Source organism: Otolemur garnettii, unplaced genomic scaffold (assembly GCF_000181295.1).
Source record: "Otolemur garnettii isolate 467f Iridium unplaced genomic scaffold, OtoGar3 scaffold00140, whole genome shotgun sequence".
NCBI lineage: Eukaryota > Metazoa > Chordata > Mammalia > Primates > Galagidae > Otolemur > Otolemur garnettii.
The window spans coordinates 2800277-2812775 of record NW_003852535.1 but is presented as its reverse complement, the minus strand read 5'-3'; the positions used below and the strand labels follow the sequence as shown (position 1 = coordinate 2812775).

The window sequence follows — 12499 nt, the reverse complement described above, 5'->3', positions numbered from 1 at the left end:
GTCTCCTGCCTCAGCCTCTCAAGTAGCTGAGACCACAGGCACTCGCCACAACGCCCGGCTATTTTTTTGGTTGCAGCTGTCATTGTTATTTGGCAGGCCCAGCTGGATTCGAACCCACCATCTTAGGTGTATATAGCTGGCGCCCTAGCCACTTGAGCCACAGGCACAAGCTGTTGCTCAGGTTCTTAGTTTCCTCATTAGAAAGGAAGACCAACAACCCTGGCCCCATCTTCCTCTGGTGACATGGAGGACATGGCCTCTGGGAGACCCTGCAGGGCTCAAGAGTGTTGAGTGGGCACTCTGCAGAAGCAGCTCAGCACAGCCAGGTCCCAGCCTCACCTGGGTTTCCCGGCGGCACCCTGTATGTCCGCTTTTCCCGCCTCAGCCAGCAGCTGCTCTTCATTCAGTCCTAGTGCTGATAGCACTTGAGAGAAGCGCCGAGCCACAGTCAGCCGGGCATTGGCCTAAAGAGAGAAAAGAGGGGTTCTTGCTCTGTATCAGGGCTGCTGAGGGCTTGGGTAGGCTTTGGCCACTGAGGGGATCTCAGGGCTGTGCTCAGTGTGGCTTTATGTTTGTCCAGGTGCTACCCTCACCTGCATTGCCTGCTGGAACAGGAAGGGCCGGGCCTGCACCCTGTGCTGGATGCCCTGCAACTCTGCCTGGTACTCAGCAAAGCGCTGTCGCTCCTGGCGCCTGCGGGGAGACAGAGCTCTGGGCAACCAACCATGGACACATGACCACTCCTGAGCACACAAGTCCTCACTAAGGATTTTCTGTTTATGTCCTCCTTGCCTTTACCATTACAAAGCTATTTCGTTCCCAGTCTGGCCCTGGAGACTTTGTGAGGTCAGCCAGAGCGGGAATTATTCACCCCATTTTACTAATAACTCAGGAAAGTCAAGCCAGGGGATTTGTGCAAAGTTGTGCAGCTGGAAAGTGAGGAACTGAGCTCTGAGCCCAAGTCACGAAGCTGTAAGCCAGGGCTTGCCCTTCCTCCCAGGGGAGAAGGCCCAACACTGACTTTTGAGCTCCTGGACCCGCCACCTGCTTGCAGGCCCTCCCTCTCTCACACTGCACCCTGAGAAGGACACTGTGACCGTGAACTATGTGACTCCCTCTGGGCTCTGGCCTTAGTTTTCTTCTTTGTGCTATAGCAAGTATCAGACAAGCTTGCCAATGTTCTCTGTAGTTCCTGTAAGCCAGAAATTGGGACAGGGAAATTTTTAAAAAATGTGTTACAAATAAAAGAACACATCCAGAAGGATCAACTTTCTAGCACAATTCCACTTACAAAAACCCAGTTTATGCACTTGTCAGAAACGTCTGTTCAACAAGCTAGGTGTCACTGTCTTTTGTGAAAGCATTCTGACAGCAAGAAGGGCCTTGCCAAAAGTTGTACAACCCACAAGAGAGATCTTCAGGCCACAACACATGGGACCAGGCATCTTTTTGTGAAGCACATAAGAGAGGCCTCGGGGTGTGGAGTCAGCATCTAGGGACAGAGAAGCAGCAGACAAATACGCTGGGCTCCCAGGAAAAATACTGCCTTTTAATATTCTAAATGGAATATTAAAATATATGAGTGATTTCCAAACTTTCTAAATTTTAGAATCTAAAGTCAAAGTGGCCCATGACCATGTGCCAGGTTAAGAACTATCCTCCATTGAGAAAAAGATAATGGACTTGAAAACCTATGGCCAGGAACACAAATTACTGCCAATAGGGGTCTTCACTGTTCAGGAGGGAATTTACAGTAGTTACAGGGGCAGGGGAAGTGGTGGGCATAAGTTGGCATTCAGTCTCTCTTTTCCATGATGTCTACATTATCCTGCTGGTGACTTTATGCTATTTCTGTTAGAAATGAGGGGAAGCAGGAAGCCAAAGCAGGAGGATTGGTTGAATCTGGGAGTTTAAGGTTGCAGTGAGCTATCATGATGCCACTATGTTCTAACTTGGGTGGGAGAATGAGACCCTATCTTTAAAAAAAAAAAAAAAAATGAAAGGAAGCCCTATCTTGGAGCCCTGAGCAGAAGCAGTGCTAGTGGGTGTCAGTCTAGTCCATCATCTCAGAGTGAAAGGAAGACACATCCCCTCCCTGACACTGGACCACCTCTTTTGTGTCCACCCTTCCCCTTCCTAGGCAGGGTGGAATTTCCTGTTCAACTCAGACAGCAAAATCCATGGGCTGTGAGGACTGACAGACCACATGGGAGATAACTGCTTTGCCTTAATCATGTCAAGTAGAAAATAAAAGGAGTGAGCATGAAATACTTCTCTTGTGCACCTGCTGCTTGGAGCAGCAACCTTACACTTCCTGCCTTACTAGAAAAACAAACAATTAGCTTGAGACCTGGCAAGAAGGAGGCATCTCCCCGGTCATTGGCCAAGGATTCCCCTAAAACACACTTGACCTATCAGAGCCTCTATTTGCTCATCTGTAAAGTTGTTTTTTGTTTGTTTGTTTGTTTGTTTTTGAGACAGAGCCTCAAGCTGTTGCTCTGGGTAGAGCGCTGTGGCATCACAGCTCACAGCAACCTCCAACTTCTGGGCTCAAGCGATTCTCTTGCCTCAGCCTCCTAAGTAGCTGGGAGTACAGGCACCCACCACAACACCTGGCTATTTTTTGTTGCAGCCATCCTTGTTGTTTGGCGGGCCCAGGCTGGATTCGAACATGCCAGCTCAGGTGTTTCTGGCTGGCATCTTAGCCGCTTGAGCCACAGGCACCGAGCCTAAAGTTGGTGTTTTAAGGAAACTTCCTAAGTCCTCAGTGGTCCTGCTGCAGGACAGAAACCCTTTTCTCTCTCCACAGCACACCCGACTGCCATGGACCAAAGGAAACAAGGTGTGAAAAGCACTGTCCCAAACCAGCTGTCCCCAGTAGATGCTCAAATCAGTGGCATTCGTGATCATGTTTATTTGTGTTTCTTATTTCCTTAGGCTGTGCTCTTGGGGGAAGGTCATGCTTCCCTTTATTTAAAGGCTGGGCATTTGAGCACCCAGAGGCAGGGGAGCCGGGTGGCTGGAACCCCAGCTCTGCCACTCACCTGTGACCTTTTGCAAATTATTTAATCTCTTTAATCCTCAGTTTCTCTGTAGAATTATGGAAGCAGTGATACTACCTACTTCATCATCCTGTTAGGAGTCTATAAAAAGACTTTCCTGGACTCTGCGCCTGTGGCTCAAGCAGCAAAGCCACCACAGCCAGCCACATACATCTGAGCTGGCAGGTTTGAATCCAGCCCGGGCCCCCCAAATGACAATGACAGCTGCAACTGAAAAATAGCTGGGCATTGTGGCGGGTGCCTGTCATCCCAGCTACTTGGGAGGTGGAGGCAAGAGACTCGCTTGAACCCAGGAGTTGAAGGTTGCTGTGAGCTGAATGCCACAGCACTCTACCCAGGGCGACAGCTTGACGGTCTGTCTCAAAAAAAAAATGATTTGCCTGACCCACAAATTTGCTTTCTAGGAAAATGGTCAAACTACAAGAAGAGAATAAAACAGATGACTCTTCACTTGACCATGAACAAAAGGTGTCTCTAGGAGTGGGATCATAGATCTGTTCACAGTCTATATTCACTATTTTAGTAATATTTGAAATTTTATAACAACCATTAGAAATCAGAAAGATGGGATTTGAAAGTACAATGATGCGTGTAGAGCATTTTAACTTGGGCATTCAACAACTGTAGGGATTGTTATTATTAACAGGTGACCTTGGACCAACCCCTCCTCCTCCCTATGCCTAAGTGTCCTCATTTGTAAAATGTGCCAAAGCGGCCTGGCCAGTCTCAGATAAGGGAGGAGCTGGGTCTGCTTGGTTTGGCTGTCTGAGACTGAACCCCGCCCCCTTGCCCTCTCCCTACCAGCTCCCTCATGGCCTGGGCTCCTTACCTCAGCTCTTCCAGTTTGCGCTGGGTGGCCCCAGGTCCCCGGCTCCCTTTGGGCGCATAGGCTGCCAGGCAGCGGGCCACCTGCTGCTGTACCCGCTGCTCCCGGGCACGCCGACGCTCAGCCTGCTGCTGCTCCTCCTGCTGCTGCCGCTCCCAAGACTGCAGTAGGCTTCTTGGGTGGAAGAGAGGGAGGTGGGAAGGATGGGACAAATCTTCAAGGGGACAGGAGCCTCCAGGAGGGCCAGAGGCTGGGTAGGGGAATGTGAGAGCCTGGAGGGAGGGTCTGCAAGGTCCAGAGAGCCACAGCCTTAGGAATGGGGTTTGTTGTGGGAGTTTAACGTGACAACATGATAGAGGCTGTCCGTGGGACTTGGCCAATGGGTCCATTTCAAGGCCTCCCCCTACTCTTTCTGGCAGCTTCCTGCCCATCCCAGCCAGCAGTGAGTTCCAACTCTCCACGTCCTCAGCCCAGGCTTCCTGAGCCCCTGTGGAGGTCAGCTCACATAGCCTGCAACCAACCCCGTTTGCATTGCCAACCTCTCCTGGCAAAGAGTTCCCCTTGAGGGCAGGGTCCAGGTCTCATTGTTCTCCCTGACGCCCTTATGTAGGAGGAGCTAGGTTAATGCCTATGGGTTTGAGGCCAAGTTGAGTGGATGGATGGGATAGAGAAACAGAATAAAGTGGGATCAACAGGCAGAACAGAAGGATGAAAGGTATGGATACTCAGATGGCAGCTAGACCCACCTGTCACATTCCATGTTCCAAATCATGACTAGTTCCTTCTTGTCCATCAGGTCTTTGCTCAGATGTCAATACTAGCCTTTCCCTGACTATATCTTTCCCCCAGATTCTCTCTTCTCTAGCTATACATCCCATTCACCTTTATTAATTATCCTTCTTCACCAGTAGAACGTAAGCCTCATGAGACTGTTCACCACCAATAAATCACCAGCACCTAGAACAGTGCCTAAAATATCCCCAAACTCACTATTTCATGAATTTATGCACAATTAAATTATGGTCAGATGGAAAGATGGCTAGACAGACAAATAAAGGGGTAGGTTCACCCACTGACTCAGTGCATGTTAGTTAACTAAGCACCAACTATGTGGTTGGTTCTGAACCAGGCACTGTGATCACTTAGATCCAGCACCTGCTCCCAGGAGTCCCACAGGCTACAGCCAGACAGTCCCACATCCCAGTGCAAGATGGTATTGAGTGCTGGCCCAGAGGCAAGCACAGAGAAGAGCTTCTTGGAGGGATGCCTGACTTTGGTGTTGAAAGATGCATCTAGGTTAGCTGGGTGAACAAGGAGGAGGTGATTCCTGACAGCAGGAAGGAAGGACATGGGGCAGTCTAGCCACCCTGACCAGTTGGTGTTGGGAACAGGAGTCTTGTTACAAAGGAGTCTGGACTTCTCCCCACAGACACTGGGAAGCACAAAAGGATTTCAAGCTGCAGATAGCAAGGTAAGAATTCAAGGGTGCTTTGGAAGAATTAATATTATAAAAATGTCCACATTGCCCAAAGCAATCTACAAATTAATGCAATCCCTATCAAAATTCTAAAAACAAACTTCACAAAAATAGAGAAAACAACTGTCAATTCTTACCAAACCACAAAAGACACCAAATAGCCAAAGCCATCTTGAGGGAAATAATCCACATATTTATTTATCACATTCATTTATTTATTTCTAAGATCTCTCAACAGATCAATTTATTTATTTATTTTTTGAGACAGTCTCACTTGCTCACCCTTGGTAGAGTACTATGGCATCTTAGCTCACAGCTACCTCAAACTCTTGGGTTCAAGCAATTCTCTTGCCTCAGCCTCGCAGGTAGCTGGGACTACAGACACCCACCACAGCACCTGGCTACTTTTTACAGGCGGGGTATTGCTCTTGCTCAGGTTGGTCTCAAACTCATGGGCTCAGGCAGTCCACTCGCCTCAGCATCCCAAGTGCTGGGATTACAGGTGTGAGCCACCGTACCTGGCTACTATTGTTTGTTTGTTTTAAAGACAGGGGCTGACTGGACTGCAGTGACTATTCACAGGCATGATCATAGCACACTACAGTCTCGAGTTCCTGGGCTCAAGCAATCCTCCAAATTCAGCCTCCCAAGTAGCTGAGACCACAGCTATGCACCACCTCACCCAGCTATGGCTGGTTGATTTTTAACAAAGATACCAAGAATGCCCAATGGGGAAAGGATGGTCTCCTCAATAAACAGCATTGGGAAAGCTGGATGCCCACATGCAGAAGAATGAAATTAGATCTTCATCTCATGCCCTATACAAAAATTAACTCGAAATGGATTAAAAACTTAAACTTAAGACCTGAAACTAAAACTCCTGGAAGAAAACATGGAGGCCAGGTACAGTGGCTTATGCCAATAATCCTAGCACTCTGGGAGGCCCAGGCAGGTGGATCACCTGAGATCAGGAGTTTGAGACCAGCCTAAGCAAGAGCGAGACAGCCATCTCTACTAAAAAAAATAGAAAAACTAGCCAGGTGTTGTGGCAGGCATCTTAGCTACTCGGGAGGCTGAGGCAAGAGGATCTCTTGAGTCCAGAGTTTGAAGTTGCTGTGACACCATGGCACTCTACCCAGGCAACAAAGTGAGACTCTGTCTCAAAAAAGAAAACATAGGGGAAAAGTTCCATGACATGGGTGTGGGCAATGATTTTTTTAGATATGACCCCAAAAGCACAGAGAACAAAAGCAAAAATGCTAGTAGACAAATGATATTCCATCAAACTAAAAAGCTTCTGCATACCAAAGGCACCGATCAAAAAAGTTGTAGAGACAATCCACAGAATGGAGAAAATATTTGCAAACCATACATCTAATAAGGGGTTAATATCCAAAACATTTAAGGAACTTAAAGATCTCAATAGCAAGAAAATAACCCAATTTAAAAATGGGCAAAAAAGCCAGGCACAGTCACCTGTACTGCCAGGTACTTGGAGGACTGAGGCAGGAGGATCCTGTCTCTACAAAAATATTGTCATAATAATCTGGGTATGGTGGCATGCGCATGTAGTCCCAGCTACTCAGAGGGCTGAGGCAGGAGGATCAATTGAGGCCAGAAGTAAGACCCTGCCTCTCGAAACATAAAGCAAGACTCAATGGAATGGACATTTCCAAAAGAAGACATACAAATGGCCAAAAAAAGTTCAACATTCCTAATTACCAGGGAAATGCAGATTAAAAATCACAATGAGATATCACCTCTCATCTTTCAGGTAAGTGTTGGTGAGGACATGAAGAAAAGGGAACCCCTATGCACTGATGGTGGGAATGTAAATTAGTACAGCCACTAAGAAAAGCAGTATGGAGTTTCCTTATCAAACTAAAAGTAGAGGTACCATGTGATCCAGCAATTCCACTTCTGGGCATATAGCCAATGGAAATGAAATCAGTATGTTGCAGAGATATCTGCCTTCCCACATTCACTGCAGCAGTATTCACACTAGCCAAGATATGGGACCAACCTAAAATTCTATCAACAGATGAATGGATAGTTGAGAAAATTTATAGACACACAAAGAAATACTATTCTGCCTTAAAAAATAAGGAAATCCTGTCATCTGAGACAACATAGATAAACCTGGAGGACATTACGTTAGTGACATAAGGCATAGAAAGTCAAATACCACATGATCTCACTCATATGTAGAATCTAAAAAAGTCAAACTCATAGACGCAGATAATAGAATGGTGCTTCACAGGGTCCGGGTGGGTTTGGAGAAGGAGTGGGGAGATGTTGGTCAAGGATACAAAATTTTGGTTAGACAGGAGGAGTAAGTTCAAGAGATCTATTGTACAATATGATATGTATAGTAAATAACAATATATTATAAGGGCTTGGTGCCTGTAGCTCAAGCAGCTAGGGCGCCACCCACGTACACCAGAGCTGGTGGGTTTGAGTTTAGCCCGGGTCTGCCAAACAACAATGACAACTACAACAAAAAAAAATAGCCAGGAGCCAGGCAGCACCTGTGGTTCAGTGGGTAGGGCGCCAGCTTCATATACCACGGGTGATGGGTTCAAACCCGGCCCCAGCCAAACTGCAACAAAAAGCGGGGGGGGGGGGCAGTGCCTGTGGCGCAAAGGAATAAGGCGCTGATCCCATATGGTGGAGGTGACGGATTCAAACCCAGTCCTGGCCCGCCCACCAAAAAAGCCCCAGAGGGACCTTTCATAAGGAAAAAAAAAAAAAAAGCAGGGAGTTGTGGCAGGAGCCTGTAGTCCCAGCTACTTGGGAGGCTGAGGCAAGAAAATCGCTTAAGCCCAAGAGTTTGAGGTTGCTGTGAGCTATGACACCATGGTACTCTACTGAGGGCAACATAATGAAACTCAGTCTCAAAACAAAACAAAACAATATGTTATATGCTTGAAAATTGCTAAAACAGTAGATTTTAAGTGTTCTCACCACAAAATAAATTTGTGAGGCAATGCATATGCTAATTAGCTTGGTTTAGACATTCCACAATGTATACATATTTTAAAACATCATGTTGAGCCAGGCACAGTGCCTCACACATGTAATCCTAGCACTCTGGGAGGCCAAGGTGGGAGGATCCCTTGAGCTCAGGAGTTTGAGTCCAGGCTGAGCAATAGCATGTGTACTAAAAACAGAAAAATTAACTAGGCACTGTGGCAAGTGCCTGTAGTTCTAGCCACTTAGGAGGCTGAGGTAGGAAGATCACTTGAACCCAGAAGTTAAAGTGAGGTTGCTGTGAGCTAGGCTGATATCATGGCACTCTAGCCTGGGCAACATACTGAGACTCTGTCTCAGAAAAAATAAAATCATGTTGTATACTATAAATGTATATAATTTCTATTTATGTAAATATAATTTATATAAATTAAATATAAAATTTATTATATTTATAATTGAGGGGTGCTATAAGAATGCTGAATGAATCCTCTGCCTCCCTGTCATAGCACTTCTAACCAGTCACTAAGGCCCATTGAGCCACCTCTAAATGTCTCTTAACCACCCATAGGGCCCTCTCTCCACCCATAGGGCCACCTGGATCAGGCCCTTATCATCCTTCATCTAAACCTTGTCAACAACTTCCTCATAGCCTCCTGCCTTCTGAGTCTGCTCCCACTGTCTCTTGTTCAAGCCCAAGCCAAGTATAGCAATTATCTAACTGAATTGACATAATTGCCATCTGTCTCTTCTTCCAGACATTGAGGTTGGCGTGGCTGGCGCCAAGTCTTTTGATCTTTATATCCTGAGGGCCCATGAGTAGTTGCATTAGTCACTTGTTAATAGATTAATGGATGGATGGAAAAAATGAATGAAAAGTAGCTTGTGTCAATAAGCAGTTGGCCAACTAGACAGACAGAGAATGAATGGTTGAATAGATATTGTCAGTATCTGGATGAATTGATGGATAGATTAATAGATAATTGGGCAATCAGATAGATTAGTGAATGATAAAGAGATGAGAATATGAATTACTAAGTCTCTTAGAGAACTGTCTTCTTCCCTACTCTCTTAGTTCCCACCCCTTGCTCTTCCCTCTTACCTGGTGGCCTCATGTCGTTTGTGGAAGGTGCGATTAGGGAAGTTGGCAAACAGGAAAGTTTCATTTCCCAAGATCTGAGCCTTCCCACTCCGGCTGGAGGCCTGGAAAGCATCTCGCAAAGCCTTCCACGGTTGTTTTTGGGGGCCTGTCCACAGTGAAACCAAGTCAGGGACTCGGCCATCCTAACCAGTGCCCAGAATAGCCCAGCCCCATCAGAACCCCTGGCCCAGATCAGGGATTCCCCAACTGCTCTCCCCCACTATGCAGTTTCTGAGGGACCCAGGCACCAACCCGTGAGCTCACCACAGTCCAACTCTTGCTGTAGCTGTCTGTGCAGCTTCTCCAGGTCCCACGGGCCCTCCCGCTCCTTGGCACCCGGCTTCTTCCTCTGTGGCTCTCGAGGGTTGTTACAGCTGGAGCCACTCCCCAGGCTCTGGCCCTGCAGTTCCCCCTCATCCAAGGCCTCCTCTCCAGAATCCTGCCCCTTTTTCTGAGAACCGCTGCTCCTTCTGGGAGGGCCCCGATGCTCCCCCTCCTCAGTCTCCTCTGTGGCCTCTGAGAACCACTCCTCCTCCAAGATCAATCCCCTCCTGGGGAGCTGGGGCAGTTCCCCAGGGCTCAGACCCCTCTTGACCTCCTCAGCACCTGGCCCTTCTGGCTCAGCAGTCTCTTCACACTCCAATCTTGATCCTGACCTCTTCTCTGGTGTCCGGAGACCACACTCACTGGGTGGCTCTGGCCCCTGGCTCTCCTCTTTGCTAGGAAGGATGGGGCCATCCCAGGCCCCAAGCTGCTGTTTCCTCCCTTCCTCTGGGAGGTTGGCCGTGGACTTGGGCCTGGGCTTGCGCTGGGGAGCCACACGGGGCCAAGGCAGGGCTTGGTGGCCAGGGGTTGAAGGGGATCTCGGCTGAAGCAGAGCCTGGCCATCTGTGATGAAGCTCTCCCAGGCCCACTGGAAGGGGAAGGAGGGTTTCCGAGGAGGACAGGGAAAGAGACTGAAGAGAGAGAGGGTGAGGGTCACTGTCCATGCCAGCCCCCAGCAGGGCCTGACACCCACCCCCTTCCCAGCCCATCCCACAACTTCTTACTCCTCAGCTTCAGCAGAGCCCTGTCCTTTCTTGTTCCGAATCCTGTGCCTGCGGTCCTTTCTCGCCACCTGCCCCGTGCTCTGAGACCTCTGCTGTGGACCCTGAATTGGCACACCATCGCCACTTCCCAGGCTCTCCTGGGCAGAGACAGGAGAGGGGACCAGCTCTGAGCAAGAGTGGTCTTCTCTGATCACTTTGTACCTCCTCCAGGAGGCCTCTGTTCTGTGCATGGGCATGGTCCCCTCTGGGCCCTGGTTCCCATGAAGACGGTCTGGTCACTACCTCCATTCTGAGGTAGAGCACCTACCCTGTGCTCAGCACTTTCACACATTAACACACTTAGAACCCTATGGGGTAGATGCTTACTAACATCCCCACATGCAGAAGAGAAAACCAGAGCTCAGAGAGGCCACACAGCTGGTGAGTGGTGGACCTGCTACAGCCAAGGTGAAACGAATACATTTTCCTGAAACCCCACTCCTCCAGCAGTGCTCCCTAATTTCCTCCATCATCCCTGGAAGTCACCCCTACATAGCATCCCTCATCTTCATACTACATCCTTTAGGCCTCCCCTTGGTCCCTTCCTGCTCAGGCTTCCCTGACTCACACTTGGACCTCAGCTCCAGGCCGTGGCTGCTCAAGGGCCTCCCCCAGCCCTGGCATCACCGATCCCCATAACCCGCCTGCCTCTGGGCAGTTGAAAACCCCCAAGTGGGCCTCCCTCACCGGCTCCGCCTGGGGGATGTTCGACAGAAGCTTGAGCAGCCCTATGCCCGACCCCAGAGCCTGGAACCGAGTGTCCTGCCCTGGTCTCCGGGATGTGGTCCTAACCAACTGTTGGTGGGTGTTTAGCATATTGGTGTCCTGCCCCATCCCCCACTCCACCTGGTGTGGAACTGCCCACAGGCCATCTCTATGGCAACTGAGCCCCAAGCAGTCTCAAGGACTCCAGCAGAAAGCACACCAGGAAGGGGTCAGCCAGGGTGTGTGGGGTCAGCTTCCTTCCAGGAGGAGAGTTCAGCCAGAGGCTGAGGGATGGTTCAGGCCTGGGACTCCAGTGATTCATAGCCAAGTCCTGCCCCTGCCATAGACTCCCTGTGTGACCCGGCATGAGTCTCCTGTCCTCACTCAGCTTGTTTCCCCATCTATCTGTAAAAGGGACCTCAGGACTCAGCCATCCCAAAGCAGCCTCATGTCCTATGAAGATGTCCAGGCAGAGTCTGAGGCAGGCCCTCTCCCTCAGCCTGTCTCCTGGCTGCCCCCAGCCCTGGCTGAGGCTCTGCAGGAGCTGAATTGAACTCTCACAGGATTGTGTTTAAATCACTAACCCTACCAGCCCCGACAGGGTGGGCGAAACTAGGAAATCAAGCACTGTGCCCAGAAGAGAGGCAGCAGGCCATCCAGAACCCAGAGGAGATTCTGCAGGGAGTTACAACCTTTAAATCTTTTTTTTTTTTTTTTTTTGAGACAGAGTCTCACTATGTCGCCCTCAGTAGAGTGCTATGAGATCACAGCTCACAGCAACCTCAAACACTTGGGCTTAAGCAATTCTCTTGCCTCAGCCTCCAAGGAGCTGGGATTACAAATACCCGCCACAACACCTGGCTACTGTTGTTGTTGTAGTTGTCATTGTTGCTTAGGAGGCCCGGGCCGGGTTCAAACCCACCAGCCTCAGTATGTGGCCGGTGCCCTTACCCACTGAGCTACAGGTGCCGCTTGCCTTTAAATCTTATCCAAACTTCTAAGCAGTGCCAAAAGCCTTGGGGTGCTAAATCCCCATGGGACACCCAGTGCTGACCACTAGGACCGCAGCACAGGGATATAGTCCCAGGTAAGACCCTTAAGACCAACCAGCTACCTTGAGGCCTGGCTTGGCCTCTCATGTGCTCTGTGACCACTTCTCCACTCTGCACAACTAGAATTATAGTCCCAGCCCCTCGGTTTGTTCCAAGAAGAGAATGGCATTACAAAGGT

General features: G+C 49.1%; 1 protein-coding gene across 1 annotated transcript in view; it reads right to left on the bottom strand.

The window, feature by feature from the left end:
• TSGA10IP (testis specific 10 interacting protein) overlaps positions 1-11398 on the bottom strand; it is an 11977-nt gene extending 579 nt beyond the window's left edge. The window contains exons 1-7 of the mRNA XM_003798774.1: positions 11252-11398; positions 10526-10662; positions 9741-10432; positions 9438-9582; positions 3892-4062; positions 594-693; positions 340-464 (exon numbers count right to left, since the gene is read on the bottom strand). Coding sequence (XP_003798822.1) covers positions 340-464; positions 594-693; positions 3892-4062; positions 9438-9582; positions 9741-10432; positions 10526-10662; positions 11252-11398 — 1517 coding nt within the window. The remainder of the gene's footprint in view (positions 1-339; positions 465-593; positions 694-3891; positions 4063-9437; positions 9583-9740; positions 10433-10525; positions 10663-11251) is intronic.
• Between the last annotated feature and the right edge of the window lie 1101 nt (positions 11399-12499).